Genomic DNA, 20,956 nt, shown 5'->3' on the forward strand with positions numbered 1-20,956 from the left:
CATAAAATGGACAGTTAAATTCCTCAAATTTTTTCACTAGTGGCTATTAACTCAAATCGATGAAGAAAAAAAAAGCCAACATTTGTGAGCAAAATTTGATTCTGTGGTCACCAGTTTGAGGCCTCTGCATATTCATTCATCCATTCAACATATATTGAGGGCCTACTGAAAGCCAGACAGTATTCCAGGTGATCAGGATACACCAGTAAACAAAACAAAGATCCCTGTTTAATGGAACTTAGCTTCTTTTTTTTTTTTTTTTTTTTTTTTATGATAGTCACACACAGAGAGAGGCAGAGACATAGGCAGAAGGAGAAGCAGGCTCCATGCACCCGGAGCCCGATGTGGGATTCGATCCCGGGTCTCCAGGATCACACCCTGGGCCAAAGGCAGGCGCCAAACCGCTGCACCACCCAGGGATTCCCCTGGAACTTAGCTTCTAACAGAAGACAGGGGCACCTGGATGACTTAGTCAGTTAAACACCCAACTCTTGATTTTGGCTCAGGTCATGTAGCATGGGGCTCCCTGCTCAGTGGGAAGTCTGTCTCCCTCTCCCTCTCGCTGCTTACATGCTCTATTTTTTTTTTTTACATGCTCTCTTTAATAAGTAAATCTTTAACTGTAGAAGATTGTAGAAGACAATCAAACTTCTTAATTGTAGAAGACAATAAAATTTAGTATGTTAGGTGATAAGTGCTGTGGAGAAAAGAGCAGGATAAAGGAAGATCAGGAGTGTGAAGGGGTGGGGCAGGCTAGAGAAATAAATTGGGTGATCCAAAGAGGCCTCATTGAAAAGGTGATGTTTAGTCAAAAGCTTAAAGGCTTAAAGGAGGTGAGGGAGTTTAGCCAAGCCAACATCTGGGGGAAGAGCATTCCATTCCTAAACTACAGCCAGTGCAAAAGTCCTGAGAAGAAAATGGCTGAGGTTTTCAAGAAATAGGCCATAGTGTAAGCTTTGAGAAAAGCAGATGAAGTCAGCTAATGGGCCAGATTAGGGAGGCCTTGTAAACGACTACGTAGCCCTTTTCTTTTACTGTAGGAGGGAAGTCACTGCAAAGTTTTGGGTAGAGGGATGACATGACCTGATGTATGTTGGATTTTTTGTTTTGTTTTGTTTTTTTAAAGATCCTGACTGTTGTGTTGTAAATAAACTGTAGAACACTAATGCAGATTTGCCAAGAGTCTCCTGCAGTTATCCAGGAGAAAGACAGTGTCTCATTCCAGGCTAAAGCATTGGAAGTGGTGGGAAGTGGTTGGATTCTGGAAATAGTTTAAAGATAGAACCCCCAGAATTTCCTGGAGTCTGAGAACTGAAAGAATAGTTTCCATCACTGAGATGGAAAGGCTGCAGGTGAGGCAGTTTGAGGCGGGGTGTAGAGATGGGTTTAGTTTGAAGCATGTTAACTTTAAATTGTCCATTAGAGGGACGCCCAGGTGGCTCAGCGGTTGCATGTCTGCCTTCGGCTGAGGGCGTGATCGAGTCCCACGTCGGTCTCCCTGCATGGAGCCTGCTTCTCCCTCTGCCTGTGTCTGTGTGTGTGTCATGAATAAATAAATACAATCTTAAAAAAAAAAAAAATCTAAAGGAAAAGTGAGAGAGGAGCTCCGGGAAAGGAGCTCGCGGCCTCAGCTTCCCGGGCTCCCAGACGGGCCGTGAGGCTCAGGTCCCGTAGCTCCGGTCTGTCCCGCCCCGCCCCGCCCCGCCCCGCCCCGGCTTCCGCCCGCGGGACGCGGCCTCACGCCGCCCGGGCAGCGCCGTGGCCTGTCGTGCGCCTGCGCCGGGAACATGGCGGCCGCCGCAGGGCGGTCGCTTCTGCGCGGAGCGCTACGTGGGCTGCTGCTCCCGAGACTCGGGGGGGCCGCCCCCGGCCCAGAGCGCGACTTCAGCCTCTCTCACAGCCGGGTGAGGGCCAGCTCTGAGCGGGGGGCGGGTCCTCCCCTTGCCGGAATTTGTTCTGGGGGTGGCGGGCGGCCCCTGGGAGCCCTGTGCTGGCGGGCCGAGGCCGACAGCGGCGCCCCGGGAGACTCGCTCACCCCCGCTCCCCCGCTGCCAGGGCACGGTCATCGTGGAGCGCTGGTGGCAGGTGCCGCTGGCCGGAGAGGGCCGGAAGCCGCGCCTGCACCGGCGACACCGGGTCTACAGGCTGGTAGAAGACACGAAGCACGGGCCCAGGGGCAGCCTGGAGCTCATTCTCACGCGGTCGGTGGAAGGTAAGGCCCGCCGCACACTCCTGCCCGAGGCTGGCTCCTTAGCTGCTCTTCTCCCTTTCTCTGCTTGTAAAAACGACCTGCTCCGTATTTGAGAAGCAGCAGCCATAAAAGGTACTGTGGTCGTGCCATTGCCTTCCTGCATCGAACAAGGAACACGAATGCAGCAACGTCAGGAGGCCGAAGGGCATGTGCTACAGCCACTGAAGCCTATGAGGAAACGGCTCTTCTTTGCAAAGGGAGTTAGAAGTCTTTTAAGTGTTGTTCTTAGTGACTATTAACATTTTTTGTAGGAGGAATAAGCTCCATGAGAGAATAAGAGATGTGCCTTTCTTTGATCATCTCCTTAGGTCCTCCTAAATGCAATGTCTGATGTTCTCCTTGTCAGGACTTGGAGTCCGGGGTGACCTGGTCTCAGTGAAGAAATCTTTGGGCCGGAATCGACTACTACCTCAAGGTCTGGCTGTATATGCATCCCCTGAAAACAAGAAACTGTTTGAGGAGGAGAAATTGGTGAGCACAAAGGAAGGCAGAGGGACTTGGAGGAATAAAATCTTAAAATTTCTTCTAGCAACTTCCTTTCCTTTGCTATCTAACTTAAAAATGAAGTGGGGATTAGAAGAACAGGAATCCAGAAACCTGGCCTATGTCCAGCATAGTAAGGGTTCAATATTTATCATGGACTCATTTTTCTTTTTCTTTTTTTTATCTTTAATTTCCTTTTCCAGCTAAGACAAGAAGGAAAATTAGAGAAAATACAGACCAGGAGAGGTGAGATGGTGAGTAAAAACATAGAAAGTTGTTACTTATTTGTCACCTAAGGAATTACCAATTTCTTCCTGAGGCTCCTTGATTTCCTTGAAATCTCCTGATTGCAGACACAAATGTTGGAGAAAGGGGAAATGTTTGGCTGCCATAACTGGTATTGACACCTCCTGGGAGGTCCTTACTCGTTGGATGAAGTGCCCTAGCTTATTGAGGAAGGCGCCAGCCCAGTACCAGGGGATCCATGGAAGAGTATGAGATGAGGGCTCTGCCTCCCGTGGGTATTTTCAGACAAGTGGCAGAGAACAGAAACACATGAGAAAGTGATCAGTAACCTCAAGGCAGTATAAGAATGATGTGGACCAAAAAGGATTAGGGTGATTAGAGAGGGCTTTTTTTCAGATGGGATTGAATTGGCCCTTCTGGGTTTAGTAGGCTTTCTATCTAGGAGGTTAGAAAAGATATAAAGGTATTTGTTTCTTTTAAGATTTTATTTATTTATTCATGAGAGACACAGAGAGAGAGAGGCAGGGACATGCAGAGGGAGAATCAGGCTCCATGCAGGGAGCCCAATTTGGGACTTGATCCCAGGACCCCGGAATCATGCCTTAGGCCAAGGGCAGACACTCATCCACTGAGCCACCCAGGCATCCCCAGGCATATTTTTAACAAACATCTTGTAGCAAAAGCAGAGGACTTACACAGGGTAATATTATAAAACATATGGCTTACTTCATTCTGTAAACAGGGAGAAATTGTTAATGGGGTAGTGGTAGGATTGAAGGGCCAGAAGTACTGAGTTAATATGGTCTGTGAGGGGATCCCTGGGTGGCTCAGTGGTTTAGCACCTGCCTTCAGCCCAGGGCGTTATCCTGGAGTCCCGGGATCAAGTCCCACATCAGGCTCCCTGCATAGAGCCTGCTTCTCCCTCTGCCTGTGTCTCTGCCTTTCTCTCTGTGTGTGTCTGTCATGAATAAGTAAATAAAATCTTTTAATATATATATATATATAATCTGTGAAAGTCATTCTAGCCTGGGGCACCTGGGTGGTTCAGTCTAGTTAAACATCGACTCTTGATTTCGGCTCAGGTCATGATCTCAGGGTTGTGAGACTGAGCCCCGCGTTGGGCTCTGTATTGAGTGTGGAGCCTGCTTAAGATTCTCTCTCCTTCTGCCCCCTCCCCACTCATACACTCTCTTAAAAAAAAAAAAAAAAGAAGAAGAAGAAAGTCAATCTGTCCTGAGATATACCACTGATCCCCATTGACAAGTCTAACTTTAGGGGTTTTTTGGGGGGTTTTTTTCTAAAATTTTATTTATTTATTCATAAAAGATGCAGAGAGACAGGCAGAGACATAAGCAAAGGGAGAAGCAGGCTCCCAGTGGGGAGCCTTATATGGGACTCAATCCTGGGACCCCAGGATCATGACCTGAGCCAAAGGCAGATGCTCAAACTGCAGAGCCACCCAGGTGCCCCGATAAGTCTAACTTTGACATGGCCTATTTCTCCTTGCTTAGGAACAACCAGGTATAACGGGGGAACAACCTTCCCCTCTGCAGTATCACTAAAACATCTTTCTACAAAATCACCCCTGAGACAATAAGAATGTTCTGTCTTTCCCTTTCATCTTCTCGCCTATATGCTTGTGAGGCAGAAATTGTGCCGTTTCCTGAACTCAGACCTTGTGCCTCTTGCTAACAACATTATTCTTTGATCACAACTCTATCTTATGTCCCGTTTATAATTCCTATCAGACAGTGAAATTTCTGAGAAGCTGTCACCTGGAGGTGGGGATGAGGAACAACATCAAATGGGAACTAAATCCCGAAATAGTTGCCCGCCATTTCTTCAAAAATGTGAGTGTTCCCAAATACCACTATACCTCAGAGGGTAGAAGCTACCCCTGGAAAGGAGGCCCAGGATTGATCCTTTGTTAGGGAAGGCTGGAGTTAGGGAAAGTGTTGGTTGGTGGCAGGGGTTGTGGGAGGGAAATGGCTAAGGGTTAAGGATGATCAGAATTTGAAGACTGACAGGAAAAGATGGTATCATTTATTTCCTCTCTAGCTAGGGAAAACCTAGGAAATGTGACTCACTGAGTAGTTTATACTTTTGTGGATGAAGTGATTTTGGTCTCAAGACTTGTTTCTCTTCAGTGAATCTTCTTCCCTCTCTGAGAAATTAGGACTTTCTCTGCCACTATCCATGGAGGTCTCTGCCCTCCCATAGGATCAGCCAGGGTAAACTCTTCAGTTTTATTCATTCCTATACAGGAAATTCCAGAACCTTTGAGGTTGCCTACAATTGCATTAATGTAAACAGAGCTCCTTTTGGCTATGACTTTTTGCAGCTTGGTGTTGTGGTCGCCCCACATGCATTAAAGTTACCAGAAGAGCCCATCACACGGTGGGGCGAGTACTGGTGTGAGGTGACGGTGAGTGTGTCACATACTGTCTCCTTTCTCTGGCTGGGTAAAAAGCTGGGATTGGGTGGTAGTAGTTCTTATCTGCCCAGCTGACCTCTGAGGACTCCTGTCATTTTGTGTACAGGTAAATGGACTTGACACTGTGAGAGTACCTATGTCTGTGGTGAACTTTGAGAGGCCCAAGACCAAAAGATACAAGTACTGGTTAGCCCAGCAAGCTGCCAAGGGAATGGCCCCCACCAACTCCCAGACGATCTGAACCTTCTCTCCCTCAAAAGCAGAAGAACAGATTCAGAGGAGCAGTGGAGCAGCAGTGGGCCAGCGCCCTGTTACCACTCTCAGCTCTGACCAAATAATGAAATGTTAGAGAGCATATGGGGACATTAGCCTAAACTGCATGTACACATTGAATCCTCTGTATATCCCACCCCCGACTTTGACCATTATCACATCAGGCCTTCCTGGGATGGTCTTACTCAAGGAGTACCAGGTTGTAGATTTGATAAGCTGAATATTAATAGATGAAATAGTCTAGATCCTGTTGAGCCTGGAATTTGTTGGAACAAATGGAAGACTAGCTACTGTCTCTAGTACTGGTCTCATTCTCATATAAACCGAACATTTGTATCTCAAGAGGAAATAAAGAGGTTGTGTTCTTTTTATTTTTCGTTTTTTTTTATGGCAGTGATACAGTATGTACTATAGTTAATTTTATGCAGTTATGATTTAATACTGCACCTTCATGTTTACATTTCCCTCAACTGCAAACGGTGCTATGTATGGTTGTTTGTGTACATGTTTTAATGAATTTTAACTTTTTAATTTTTTTAAAGATTTATTTATTTATTTATTTATTCATGATAGAGAGAGAGAGAGAGAGGCAGAGACACAGGCAGAGGGAGAAGAAGCAGGCTCCATGCCGGGAGCCCGACGCGGGACTCGATCCCAGGACTCCAGGATCACGCCCTGGGCCAAAGGCAAGCGCCAAACCGCTGAGCCGCTAAAACTTTTTAATTTTTAAATTTTTTTGGTTGTATTATACTTCAATCAAAGTATGTTACATTAGTACATTACATGTTACATTAGTCTCAGGTGTACGGCATAGTGATTGGATAATTCTGTATGTTATGCCGTGCTTACCACAAGTATAGCTGCCTTTTGTCACCATGCAACACTATTATAATACCATTGACTATAGAGGTGGTGTTCTTTTTAGATGTTGTTTACCAGGCTTGAGTAGACTGGAGATAGGACCTCCAAGTGCGTTGTCCTCTTGAGCTATTGGGGTTTGGTACAGAAAGGGAGAATGCATTTGTAGGCTACATCCCATGGGTGCTGTGGGCAATGTACTTAAATGGATATGTCTTTGGTCTTAAGAATTATTTTTGTTAGGTATATTGATAAAGGCATGAATGGACAATGGATTCTACTTTTCTAAAGGGATCCAAATAAGGCCTAAGGGTAATTGTTGGAGAAAATGAAACTAAGATGAAAGAAATTTAAGGAGAACTCTGTTTTGTTTCTATGACCAGTTCCTGAAATTATGAAAAAGATGATACCTTAGTTTCTAGACTAGGGTTAAGATCTAGGGCTGGTCATTGGGTAATTATGGAATAGGTATCTTGATGGGAGATAAGGGAAGTAGACAGTTCTGCCTAAATTCAAGGTTTGTGAATGGGCCAAAGACCAGCTGTTGACAAATGGATTATGCTAGTCACTATAGTCACTCAAATATAATATGAGGTCACAGAGGTTAGGAAGGGTAAAGGGACCATTGACTCTCCTCTCCTTACCAGAAGCTCACAGAAACTTGTTTCTATCATAGTGTTTGAGCTTACTGTCTGAGTAACACATTCACATGAGGCCATCCCAGCTAACAGGTCTGGCATCAGCTGCACTGATAACTATAGCCAGCCTCACACTTGCCAGACTCCATAACGCAAGTCTGGCATGGTACTGTTTGAAATTTGCCATTTCAATAATCTCCATCCCTACTGTTAGGATGAAAAGCTCATTTAACATCTTTCCAGGGATTCCTGGGTGGTTCTGAGCTCTGAGTGGTTGAGCGTCTGCCTTTGGTTCAGGGCGTGATCCCTGGATTGAGTCCCGCATCGGACTCCCTGCGGAGAGCCTGCTTGTCCCTCTGCCTGTGTCTCTGCCTCTCTCTGTCTCTCGTGAATAAATAAATAAAATTGTAAAAAAAAAATCTTTCCACACCACGACCGTCAGCATCATGGAGTTCTCTGAAATTGTCTGAGCAACGGGCACAACATTCCACACAGCTAATTTCAAAGTGTTTAAATTTTAATTTGTTATAGTGTGAGTCCCTGGCAAAACAGACTGAATTGGAAACTTGTGCGCAGGAAGTTTATGATGGGGGAGTCCTCCGAATCAGTACCTGTGGAGGAAGCCTGACTGCGTAGGGGGAGGTTGAACTGAGTGGTCTCAACAAAGATCTTAATCAGCCCCTCACCCTCAAGCTAGGATAGCTGTGTAGAAATGTATAACCTGTTGAGCCAAGTGGCCAGACATGCATACCCCTACATGGGCCAGGGAAGGGTCATGTGCTTGGGTGAGGTGACTGACTTCAGGCAAAGGCATTTCCCAGGGGGAACCCAGTTGAGTGCTGGCAGCATTCTCAGCAGCTTGGGAAATGAATGCCTTAGTCCTGGAATGGGAGATCAGAGCCACATGCTCAGTCCTCTTCAGATCCATTTACTTCATAAGTTCTAGAATAATCCCTTCAGGATCCTGATGGGCCCCTTTTCCTGGGAAAACAGAGGAGGGTCTGGGACAGCTCACAGCCCCTGCTGCTACAGCCATCCTGTCTGCAAAGGGTATTTACCTTCCTCCTCTACTCCCCATCTAGATTCCTATATGTACCCCTCAACTTGTACTTCTGGTTCAGAGAGGTTACCTGATAAGATACCTTTAGGTCTTCGAGGGCCACTGATGCAATTGTTTTATTATCTTGGCCTGAGATAGTGGAGGCAGTTTCAAGAGCTTCATGCTGGCCTTCACTGTGATAGCTTTTACCCTGTAATGGTCACTGTAGTTCTGCCAACTATCAACTATGCCCATCTCAGTTACCCCATTAAAGACCAATGAAATGACTGCTAGGTGGATCTGTTGAACCCAGTAGAACCCCTGAGAGCCATACCTAGGTCTAGAATCCATTTGTCAGCTCATCCCCATATACTGCCAATCTAATGGGTTAGTGATGATGCTTCAGATCTGTGGACATCATTATCACGTAGGACCCTGAATGAAATAATTCTTCAAATGTCTGAATATCCCCTTTTTTCCAGTGTGTCTTGTACAAACAAAAGGTCATGAGTCCTAAAAAAAAAAAAAAAAAAAGGTCATGAGTCCTTATGGGATAGGACTGGGAGAATTATTACCTTATACACTTATCATGCTGTTTCAAGGTCCTTTCTCTTAAGAGTCTAGCCTCTCACATCAGTTGTTCCAGCTGAAAAACCGGCTCAGGAAGACTTCCACTTCTACCCATGAAGTGATCACAGCTATAGAAATCTCCTTCCCAGGACTCCTGGGTGGCCCAACGGTTGGGTGCCTGCCTTTGGCTCAAGATTTGATCCTGGAGTCCCAGGATCGAGTCCCAGGTCAGGCTTCCTGCATAGAGCCTGTTTCTCCCTCTGCCTGTGTCTCTGCCTCTCTCTGTCATGAATAAATAATAAAATCTTAAAAAAAAAAATCACCATTCCACTATAAATAACAAAAAAATGGACAAAATTATAATGTTTATGGACATTGAAAAGCAGGTAGTACAGAACTTCATTAAATGAGAAAAGGGAAATAAATGGGGTGAGCCCTCTGATCGCCTCAGTTTATTGCCTAGAGGTAGTTTCCTGCACTGTAGTGTAGGGAGCAGTACAGAGCGGGGAATCCCAAATAAAGCCAGAGATTAGAGCTGGTGGAGGATCATGGAGGATCACTTTCCCCTCCCATGCCAAAAAAGTTCACAGGAAGTTTGTTAAAACAATTTTAAATTTTGATTCAATCTCATAACACAAAAATGTCCCAGGTTCCAATAAAAAGACTCTCCTCATGGGTTGCCTGCCTGGCTCAGTTGGGACTCCTGATCTTGGGGTGGTAAGTTCAAACCCCACCTTGGGCATAGAGATTACTTGGGGAAAAAAGTCTCTCATCATACCAAGAACCAGGAAGATCTCAAACTGAATGAAAAAAGATAGTAAATGCTGATACTGAGATGACAACACGATCGCCAACAGGGCTGAGTCAACATTTATAAAACATTCCACCCAACAACAGTGAAGTAGACCTTTATTTATGCTCCCACAGAACATATACCAAGATAGACCATATCCTGGACCAAAAAATAAATCTCAACCAATTTGAAAATGGAGTCACACAGGGGAGCCTGCATAGCTCAGTTGGTTAAGCATCTGCCTTTGGCTCAGGTCATGATCCCAGGGTCCTGGGATAGAGCCCTGCATCAGGCTCCTCAACCAAGCAAATAGCAAGGAGCTCCTCACCTGCTTCTCTCTCTCTGCCTGCAGCTCCCCCTGCTTGTGCTCTCTCTCTCAAATAAATAAAATCTTTTTTTTTTAATGTATTTATTATGATAGTCACACAGAGAGAGAGAGGCAGAGACACAGGCAGAGGGAGACGCAGGCTCCATGCACCGGGAGCCCGACGTGGGATTTGATCCCGGGTCTCCAGGATCGCGCCCTGGGCCAAAGGCAGGCGCTAAACCGCTGCACCACCCAGGGATCCCTCAAATAAATAAAATCTTAAAAAAAAAAAAAAGGAATCATACAGAATGTGTTCTCTGATCACCATCGACTCAAATCAATGAGAGAAAGGAGGAAAATCTTACACTACTTCAAAATTAAATGCACTTGTAAATAATCCATGGGTCAGTGAGGAATTCTCAAGGAAAAAGAAATTTAATACATTGAACTGAATAAAAATGAAAACAACATATCAAAATTTGTAGCACAGCTAAAGCAGTGCTGAGGGAAAATCAAGTACTAAATGCATACATTAAGAAAGAGGAAAAGTCTAAAGTCAATCATTTAACGTCCCACCTCTAGAACCTAGAAAAGAAGAGCAAAGTAAATCCTAAGCAAGCATGAGCAAGGAAATAATAAAAATGAGAAAAGGAACCAGAAAGCAATGAAATTTATGAGAGGAAATAGAGAAAATCAATGAAATAAAGAGCTAGTTCTTTGAAAAAACATTAAAATTGACAAACCACTAGCAAGACTAAGACACAAACTACAAATATCAGAGATGAAACACAGCATATCACTAGAGACTTTACAGATACCAGAAAGTTGGTATGAACTCTATATGCATGAATTTGACAACTCAGACAAAAACCCTTGAAAAATACAAACTACCGTAATGACCCAATGTGAAATAGATCATTTGAATAGCCCTATAACAATTAAGGAGAATTAATTCATAATTTAAAGCTCCCCCCTTGGGACACCTGGGTGGCTCAGTGGTTGAGCATCTGCCTTCAGCCCAGGGCGTGATCCTGGAGTCCCAGGATCGAGTCCCACATCGGGCTTCCTGCAGGGAGCCTGCTTCTCCCTCTGCCTGTGTCTCTGCCTCTCTCTTTGTCTCTCATGAATAAATAAATAAAATATTTAAAAAATAAATAAATAAAGCTCCCCCCTTGTGCTCACTTCGGCAGCACATATACTAAAGCTCCCCCCTTCACCTCCCCTAAAAAACTCTCAGGCCTATATGGTTTCTCTGGACAATTCTACCAAAAATTTAAAGAAGTAACTAATTCTGTATAATTTTTTTTAAGATTTTATTTATTTGAGAAGAATCATTTGACAAGCCTATGCCCATCCATGTTTGTTTTTTAAGATATTATTTGAGAGAGAACAGAGAACAAGAATGAACAAGGGAGGGGCAGAGGAAGAGGGAGAAACAGACTCTGCATTGAGCAGGAAGCCCAAAGTGGGGCTCAATCCCAGGATCCCAGAGTTCATGACCTGAGCTGAAAGCAGACCCCCCCTTCAACATAATGCTAGCAGTTCTAGACACTGCAATAAGGCAAGAAAGGGAAGTAAAAAGCTTACAGATGAGAAAAGAAAATTGTTCGCATTTACTGATGACATGATTATGTAGAAAATCTCAGGGAATCTACAAAAAGAAACTAAAGTTCATACACATTCACGTGCACTCATGCATACATGCATGCATGCACACACACATAAACACAAATCCCATGTGGACACCAAAATTAAAAATACAATACTCTTTAAAATTGCCCAAAAATATGTAGGTATAAATCTAATAAAATACAGATTTATGTGCTGAAAATCACACAATGTTGATGAAAAAAATCAAAGATCTATATAAATGGAGAGACAGTGTTCATGGATCAAAAGACTCAACATGGTATCCCTGGGTGGCTCAGCGGTTTGGCGCCTGCCTTTGGCCCAGGGCACGATCCTGGAGTCCCTGGATCGAGTCCCACGTCAGGCTCCCTGCATGGAGCTGCCTCTGCCTGTGTCTCTGCCTCTTTCTCCCCCTATGTCTATCATGAATAAATAGATAAAATCTTTAAAAACAAAACAAAAGACTCAACATAGTAAAAATATGTCCTCAAATTTGTATTATTTTTTAAATTTAAATTCAATTAACATATAATGTATTACTGGTTTCAGAGATACAGGCCAGTGATTTATCAGTCTTTTTTTTTTTTTAAGATTTTATTTATTTATTCATGAGAGACACACTGAGAGAGGCAGAGACACAGGCAGAGGGAGAAGCAGGCTCCATGCAGGAGCCCGATGCGGAACTCTATCCCCGGACCCGGGATCACGCCCTGAGCTGAAGGCAGACGCTCAACCGCTGAGCTATCCAGGTGCCCCTCATCAGTCTTATATAACACCTAGTGATCATTAATTACATCAAGTGCCCTCCTTCATGCCCATCACCCAGTTACACCATTCCCCCCACCTACCTCCCCTCCAGCGACCTTCACTTTGTTTCCTGTGATTAAGAGTCTCTTATGGGGGCACCTGGGTGGCTCAGTCAGTTAAACACCTGCGTTTGGCTCAGGTCATGACCCCAAGGTCCTGGAATGGGCCACACTGGGTTCCTCCCTTAGCAGGGAGACTGCTTCTCCCTCTCCCTCTACCTACCACCACCCCCTCCCCGCTTGTGCTCTCACTCTCTCTGTGTCAAATAAATAAATAAAATATTTTTATTATTTTTTAAAGATTTTCTTTATTTATTCATGAGAGACATACAGAGAGAGAGGCAGAGACACAGACAGAGGGAGAAGCAGACTCCATGCAGGGAGCCCGATGTGGAACTTGATCCCTGGATCCTGGGATCACGACCTGAGCTGAAGGCAGACGTTCAACCCCTGAGCCACCCAGGCGCCCCAATAAAATCTTTTTAAAAATGAAGTTTCTTATGGTTTGCCTCCCTCTCTGATTTTGTCGTTTTATTTTTTCCTCTTCCCCTGTGATCCTCTATTTTGTTTCTTAAATTCCATGAGTGAAATCATAGAATAATGGTCTTCCTCTGACTTACTTTGCTTAGCATAATACCCTCTAGTTCCATCCACGTCATTGCAAATGGCAAGATTCCATTTCCTGATGGGTAATATTCCATTGTATATATACCACATCTTCTTTATCCATTCATCTGTTGACAGACATATGTGCTCTTTCCACAGTTTGTCTATTGTGGACATGGCTGCTATAAACATTGGGGTGCAGGTGCCCCATTGGATCACTACATCTGTATCTTTGGGGTAAATACCCAGTAGTGCAATTCCTGGGTTGTAGGGTAGCTCTATTTTCAACTTTTTGAGGAACCTCCATACTGTTTTCCAGAGTGGCTGCATCAGCTTGCATTCCCACCAACACTGTATGATGATTCCCCTTTCTCTGCATCCTCACCAACATTTGTTGTTTCCTGACTTGTTAATTTTAGCCATTCTCACTGGTGTGAGGTGGTATCTCATTGTGGTTTTGATTTGTATTTCCCTGATGGCAAGTGATGTGGAGCATTTTTTCACGTGTCTGTTGGTCATTTGTCTTTGGAGAAATGTCTATGTCTTCTGATCATTTCTTGATTGGATTCTTTGTTCTTTGGGTGTTGAGTTTGGTAAGTTCTTTAGATATTTTAGATACCTGCCCGGTATCTGATAAGACATTTGCAGATATCTTCTCCCATTCTATCGGTTGTCTTTTGGGTTTTTTTTACTGTTTCCTTTGCTGTGCAAAAGCTTTTTCTCTTGATGAAGTCCCAATAGTTCATTTTTGCCTTTGTTTCTCTTGTGTTTGAAGACCTGTCTAGCAAGAAGTTGCTGCAGCCAAGGCCACAGAGATTGCTGCCTGTGTTCTCTAGGATTTTGATGGATTCCTATCTCACATTTAGGTTTTTTTATCCATTTTTAGTCTATTTTTTTGTATGGTATAAGGAAATGGTCCAGTTTCATTCTTCTGCTTGTGGCTGTCCAATTTTCCCAACATCATTTATTGAAGACACTGTCTTTTATCCATTGGATATTCTTTCCCACTCTGTCAAAGATTAGTTGGCCATAGAGTTGTGAGTCCATTTCTGGGTTCTCTAGTCTGTTCTGTTGATCTATGTGTCTGTTTTTATGCCAGTACCATAATGTCTTGGTGATCACAGCTTTGTAAGAGAACTTGAACTTCTTCCCCAAATTGATATGCAGGTTTAATGTAATTACTATCAAAATCCCAAAATTTTTTGTAAACATTTACAAGATTTTCCTAAAATTTATGTGGAAGGCAAAGGAACTAGAATAGCTTAAAGAATTTTGAAAAATGGTGGGATCCCTGGGTGGCGCAGCGGTTTGGCGCCTGCCTTTGGCCCAGGGCGCGATCCTGGAGACCCGGGATCGAATCCCACGTCGGGCTCCCGGTGCATGGAGCCTGCTTCTCCCTCTGCCTATGTCTCTGCCTCTCTCTCTCTCTCTCTGTGACTATCATAAATAAATAAAAATTTAAAAAAAAAAAAAAAAAGAATTTTGAAAAATGGGCAGCCCTGGTGGCTCAGTGGTTTAGTGCCACCTTCAGCCTAAGGCCTAATCTGGGAGACCCGGGATCGAGTCCCACGTCGGGCTCCCTGCATGGAGCCTGCTTCTCCTCCCTCTGCCTATGTCTCTACCTCTCTGTCTCTCATAAATAAATAAAAATCTTAAAAAAATTTTTTTTGAAAAAGAAAAAAGTGTGAGAAATTACACAATTTTTATATTTATTATATAGCTATAATAATCAATGCTGTGTATACTCTATAGGTGGAATGATAGACACATAGATCAATGGAACAGAATATAGATCCCAGGAACAGACTCACAAATATGCCCAAACTCGGTTTTTTGGACAAAGTTACCAAAGCTATTCAGTGGAGGAAAGATAGCCTTTTCAACAAATGCTAGAGTAATTGGATAGCCATAGGCACAAAATGAGACTTAACCTACAACAAAAATTAACTCAGAATGGCCAAGGACCTAAAAATAAACTAAAACTATAAAACTGTTTTATAAAAATAGAAAATTTTCAAGATCTATGAAGAAACAAAGAGATTTTTTTTTCTTTTGGTTACAGATTTTATTTATTTATTCATGAGAGACACAGAGAAAGAGGCACAGAGACATAGGCAGAGGGAGAAGCAGGCTCCCTGCGGGGAGCCCAATGTGAGACTCGATCCCAGGACCCCAGGATCACACGCTGGGCCGAAGGCAGGTGTTCAACCACTGAGCCAGCCGGGCGTCCCTTAAAGATTTTTTTAAACAAGCTTCTCAGTTTGTTTGTTTTTTTTTAAGATTCTGTTTATCTATTTGAGAGAGAGAGAGCATGTGCACATACGGTACAGAGGGAAAGGGAGAAGCAGACTCCCCACTGAGCAGGGAGCCCAATGTAGGGCTCAATCCCAGGACTCTGAGATCATGATCTGAACCAGATGCTTAACTGACTGAGGCATCCAGGTGCCCCTAAACATTTTTATTGTTAAGTAATCTCTACATCCAACATGGGGCTCAAATTTACAGCCAGCCAGGCACCCCAAAGAGTTCTTAAATTGGATACTAAATGATCCATAACAGGGAAAATCAAGAATTTGGTCCTCATTAAAATTTAAATATTAGGCTCCTAATAAGCCCATGTGAAGAGTGTGAAAAGAAAAGCCACTGGGAAACAATATTTGCAAACTATAGATTTAATAAAGGAGCAGTATCTTGAGTGTAAAAAGAACTCTCAAACTCAAGAAAAAAAACTACAATCTGATCAGAAAGTGGGTAAAAAAAATTTTACCAAAAAAGATATAAAGAGAGAAAATAAGCACATGAAAAGATGTTCAACACAATTAGCCATGAGAGGATGCAAATTAAAACCACAATGAGATATTACTATACACCTATCAAAATGGCTAAAATTAAAAATTGTGACAATACCGAATGCTGGTGAGGATGCAGAAAAAATGGTCAGATGTTGCTGGTAGGAATGCAGGATGGGGTAGCCACTTTGGGAAAGAGTTTGGCAATTCCTTACAAAGGAATACCCTTACCATTTAACACAGCCATCCTGTTCCCAGGCACTTATCAAAGAGAAATTAAGTTACTAATGATGTATCGATGTTCATAGGAACTTTATGACCCCAAATGGAAACAAATCAAATGGCCATCAGTGTTACATAAATAATGGAATACTACTCAGCAAGATAAAGGAACTAATGATACACATCACACTGATAAATCTAAAAAGTGCTCATGAAAGAAGTTGGACACAAAGAACTACATGCTGTGTGATTCCATTTATGTGAAACTCTTGTGATAAAGCATTAGCAGTGGCTAAGAGCCAGAGCTTTGGATGGGGAGTGGACTGCAAAGGGGCAAGAGCAGTGATAGGCTAGTAAATGTTTAACAACCAGCTTTCAGTGAGAAGGAAGTCCTGGTTTGTAGCATTTGCCAATTTCTTTTTTTAGAGGGAAAGAGAGAGAGAGAGAGAGAGAGAGAGAATGCATTCCAGCACAAGAAAAGGGGGAGAGGGAGAGGGAGAGAGAGTTGTAAGCAGGCTCCATTCTCAGTGCAGAGCCTGATGTGGGGTTCAATCTCACAACCCTGACATCATGACCTGATTCGAAAGCAAGGTTGGACACTTAACCAACTGAGCCACCCAGGCACCCCACATTTGCCAGTTTCTTGTATAATGTCCTTTCCAATGACAATTTCACATATCCAGTGCAACATCACTAGACACTGAGTATGGAAGAGGGTGCTAGCTAACAACTGGATCTCACTAGATGGTATAAGTTGGCTCTGGTACATCACTGGGCATAGGATCTGAGCTGAAGATACTTAATGGACTGAGTCACCCAGGTGCCCCTAAAGTGTACATTTTAAGTTGGTGTTTTAATGTAAGTAAATTATACTTCAATAAAGAATTATTTTTTAATGCTGACTGGTTGGGATGCCTGGGTGGCTCAGAGGTTAAGTGTCTGCCTTCAGCTCAGGGCATGATCCTGGAGTCCTGGGACTGAGTCCCACATCAGGCTCCCTGCATGGAGCCTGCTTCTCCTCCCTCTGCCTATGTCTCGCCTCTCTCTCTCTCTCTCTCTCTCTCTCTCTCATAAATAAATAAAATCTTTAAAAAAAAATAAAGCTGACTGGTTCAGGGTGTAGAAACAGAAAGGAATTGTAACTTTTTATCAAGGTAGCTGTCCTCAGCCTCCCTATCATCCATTCTTGGTTTCTTTTTTATTGTACAGATCGAGCAATAATAGCCTTGTGGAGTGCCATCTACCTTGTTACCCAGAAAGCCATGTTCCACAAGTGACCTCTAGCACTCCGTTGGTCAAACCCAGACCCTGACTGCCTCTCCAATCCAGTAATGGATTTAGCCTCTCCATCAGATTTTGTTTTCAGGTACTTGCTAATTGGACAACAAAGCTACCCTCCAGCTACCAGACAACTGCTGGCATTCTGTTCTCCCAGCCCCCAGAGTCTTTCTCATCCTTGTAACTCTTTGAGGGATCTGTGCTCTCACTTCTCCACCCTGATGAGAAAAGAATCAGGTACTTTGTGAAGTCCTGCTTCTGCAGGACCTGATTCCAGTCCACCTGGGGGCTGTGAGAGATGGTGTCAGAAGTATGACTACTGAAGCACTGTATTGGGCTCTGAAGAAGCTTTCTTTCTTTTCTTTTCTTTTCTTTTCTTTTCTTTTCTTTTCTTTTCTTTTCTTTTCTTTTCTTTTCTTTTCTTTTCTTTTCTTTCTTTTCTTTTTTCTTTTCTTTTCTTTTCTTTCTTTTCTTTCTTTTTTCTTTCTTTCTTTTTCAGTACTAATAAGTTTTTATTCATTGTATTTTCCCAAGGTAAAAAGAGAAGAGAAAAGGGTCAGCATGTGCATTACAAGACAATAGCAAGTGGGAAAGGAAGTACCTGGCACAGCAACACCAACCATCAAATAAACACTCCCCAGAGATGGAGTCACTAAAGCCCAAGAGGGCTCAGTCTCCTGCAGTTCAGAAATGAGGGGAAGGGATCAGGTTAAGAACAGATAGGTATAGCTTTCCTACCACCCCCACCCCCACCCCCAATAAATTCAAGATTTCACACAAAGCTTTGGTTTCTAGCAGTAAACATGGAGTTACATTCGTCCATCTCCTATTAAACAATCTTGTGGCCACTTTGACAGAAGTTTCTTGCACCTGCATAAGAGTTCCTGAATGACTTGGATATACATTCATCTTCCTTTCTTGGTCTCCCAACCCTACTTTCTACATTCAAGGCCCCCCTTGTTGCTTCTCTACCCTCAGCCTGGAGAGATTAAAGTAGGTTTGTTCCATCCAAATGCAAGTGTATTAGTATGAAGCAGATCAAGGAATGGTCTTGACACAGGGGATTGGGAACAAGGGAGAATGTGAAATGTGTATGTGTGGGGCCTTTTCTTGGGAGTGGGGGATAGGGTAGGAGTCAAGTTTTTAGGACAGAAGATCTGGCCCAAAAAAGGAAATACGGGAAGGGAACACAAAAGAATAGTCCAAGGCTGCCACACCTCAAGAGGGGTCACCAAGCTATGTTCCAGTTTCTTTTCCTGGTGCAGAACCTTTTGTCAAAGATGCTTTGGCTCTTTTTCTCAATACAAAAAGAAGTTTGTAAACAATAAAACCCCAAAAGAACATGGAGAAGATCAACACATTATATTTATACAAACCAGGCCACCTAGCAATCACCCAATCAGCTATTCATGAAAACCTACAAAACCCAGACAAATACAATCACTAGAGGGGGCAGCAAGTAGGGAAGACAAGAACCCAGGATCAGACACACATCACTCAATATGTTCTATTGCATCTGCCCCATTTCAACACAGTGAGGTAGGTTTGTGGTGATCTCATAGCATATTAAGTAAAACCTTCTTTTATCCTTTAGCTACCATGACACTAATCACTGCTGCAGCAGGGCAGGACACTGGTTCTGGACACTGCAAGGAAGCCATGGCTTATGGTCTCTCTAGAAGTCAACAAGAAAAGCCCAGAATTTATAAAGGTTAAGAAAGTTAGCTTCATACACTCCATCCCTGGGCAGCTCAAGATGGGTTCCAGAGTTACTATTCTTAAACCTATCCTTACCAACTCATCTTTAAAATATGCACGCGCGGGGATCCCTGGGTGGCGCAGCGGTTTGGCGCCTGCCTTTGGCCCAGGGCACGATCCTGGAGACCCGGGATCGAATCCCACGTCGGGCTCCCAGTGCATGGAGCCTGCTTCTCCCTCTGCCTGTGTCTCTGCCTCTCTCTTTCTCTCTGTGTGACTATCATAAATAAATAAAAATTTAAAAAAAGAGATTTAAAAAAAATAAAATAATAAAATATGCACGCGCATGTGCACGCACACACACACACTCTCTGTTGTGCATGGTAGGCCTAGCCCAATCCAGTGAAGGATGTATCTGGTATGTAAAGTGAGTCCTGTGCCTTGGGATTAGAAGTATGGAACAGGAATCCTTTATTACATGTATAGACACCTCTTGACTAATCCTGGCTTCCCCTCCACACCTTTCAGCTGGTGCGGCCTCTCCTAACGTTACTTCCTGTACCAGCTTTTCCTGTTCAGACCAATTTCCAATATTCCACTAGAAGGAGATCAAGTCATGGGGCAACTGAGTTAAAACCTCATCTCCTGGGCAGTCCTGATAGCCCAGCATTTTGGCGCTGCCTTCAGCCAAGGCCATGATCCTGGAGACCCAGGATCAAGTCCCACATCAGGCTCCTGCATGGAGCCTGCTTCTCCCTCTGCCTGTGTCTCTGCCCCCCTCTCTATATCTGTCATGAATAAATAAAATAAAATCTTTTTTTTAAATAAAATATTTAAAAACAAACAAACAAAACCTCATCTCCCGTGGAACACTGAAGGTAGAGGGGTTTCAAGAGAACACTATGGCAGAAAAGCCAGCTCTAATTGGCAAAAATGAGGTAGTTCAATAGGCTATGCACTCCAAATAGTTGTTTTTCCTGGTGATAAAACAAAAAAGTATTCCTCCTGTGCAGACCTGGAGCTGCTGCTGACTTATCCCTGAGATTGTTTATGTACCTGAGAACGCAGTGCAGGAACAAGGGCCTTAAGATGAAAATACACAAAAATAGGGCAGCCCCGGTGGTGCAGCAGTTTAGCGCCCCCTGCAGCCCGGGGTGTGATCCTGTAGACCCAGGATCTTGTCCCGCATAGGGCTTTCTGCATGGAGCCTGCTTCTCCCTCTGCCTGTGTCTCTGCCTCTCTCTTCGCTCTCTCTGAATGAATAAATAAATAAATCTTTTTAAAAATACACAAAAATACAAAAACCAGAATATTTATATTATGAAAAGAAAAGTTAAAATGCACAAGATACGTCATTCGCATACAGCTAGTGCAGTTGGCATCCTGGAGAAAGTGGGGCCCAAGGTACGGTTGTCCAAGGGAGCAAATAAATAAAATCCTATCGGCCCAGAATGGGGTGGGATTAAGTTTAGGAGCAGGAGGTCTGTAGCTATTCCCCCAACAATCCCTGTGGCTACTGTCACAACCCAGTCCTCAGCACCCTATCCCAAGAGTGGGTTATGGGACAAGATGTGGAAAAACCCTGCCTTACCCCTTAGGGGTTCCCTCCCCACAGAATATAGTGGTTCGTGGGTTGGGCCCATCAATCTGGTCTCATGCTTCATCTCTATACTCTGGCATGGGAAAATTATTATTACATGTCCTTCTTTGAAAGGAAAACAACTTTCCTATCCAGGCCACTTTCAAAACCTGGAGATCTGAGGGTGGAGACTCAGGTAAAGCACACTGGGAGGGATTTTCTCCAGAACCCTCTATAAGCATTTGGGTAGAGCACGGTTGTAGTTCATTTGCCTCACCCCTTCCCCCCAACCCTGCCAAGAGGGAAGAGGGGGTGATGCTGTGGGACCCTGGCCTGAGATGTACGGCAGAGCCAGCTGCCCCCTACCCACTTTGTCCCCACTTTCTCCACTCTGCCGATTGATGCCTGCTCCTCCAAACTTCCTGATCACAAATGAATTACCCTCACCCACTATAGC

At 43.8% G+C, this 20,956-nt stretch overlaps 1 protein-coding gene across 1 annotated transcript; it reads left to right on the plus strand.

Moving 5' to 3' along the window:
- The first annotated feature begins 1,743 nt into the window (after positions 1 to 1,743).
- MRPL9 (mitochondrial ribosomal protein L9) lies at positions 1,744 to 6,058 on the plus strand. Its single transcript, XM_041757482.1, has 7 exons — positions 1,744 to 1,904; positions 2,056 to 2,212; positions 2,598 to 2,722; positions 2,938 to 2,988; positions 4,729 to 4,830; positions 5,322 to 5,405; positions 5,521 to 6,058. Exons 1-7 carry the CDS (start codon positions 1,788 to 1,790, stop codon positions 5,653 to 5,655), a joined length of 771 nt encoding a protein of 256 aa, XP_041613416.1. The 5' UTR covers positions 1,744 to 1,787; the 3' UTR covers positions 5,656 to 6,058.
- Positions 6,059 to 20,956: the final 14,898 nt, after the last annotated feature.

This window comes from Vulpes lagopus, chromosome 5 (genome assembly GCF_018345385.1).
Source record: "Vulpes lagopus strain Blue_001 chromosome 5, ASM1834538v1, whole genome shotgun sequence".
Classification (NCBI taxonomy): domain Eukaryota; kingdom Metazoa; phylum Chordata; class Mammalia; order Carnivora; family Canidae; genus Vulpes; species Vulpes lagopus.

Excerpts from the sequence above, each read along its gene's own strand:
- MRPL9 (XM_041757482.1), top strand. The coding sequence starts at position 1,788 with ATGGCGGCCGCCGCAGGGCGGTCGCTTCTGCGCGGAGCGCTACGTGGG. Across the intron at positions 2,213-2,597 it reads TCTCACGCGGTCGGTGGAAG|GACTTGGAGTCCGGGGTGAC; the intron begins GTAAGGCCCGCC and ends TCTCCTTGTCAG. Across the intron at positions 2,989-4,728 it reads AGACCAGGAGAGGTGAGATG|ACAGTGAAATTTCTGAGAAG; the intron begins GTGAGTAAAAAC and ends AATTCCTATCAG.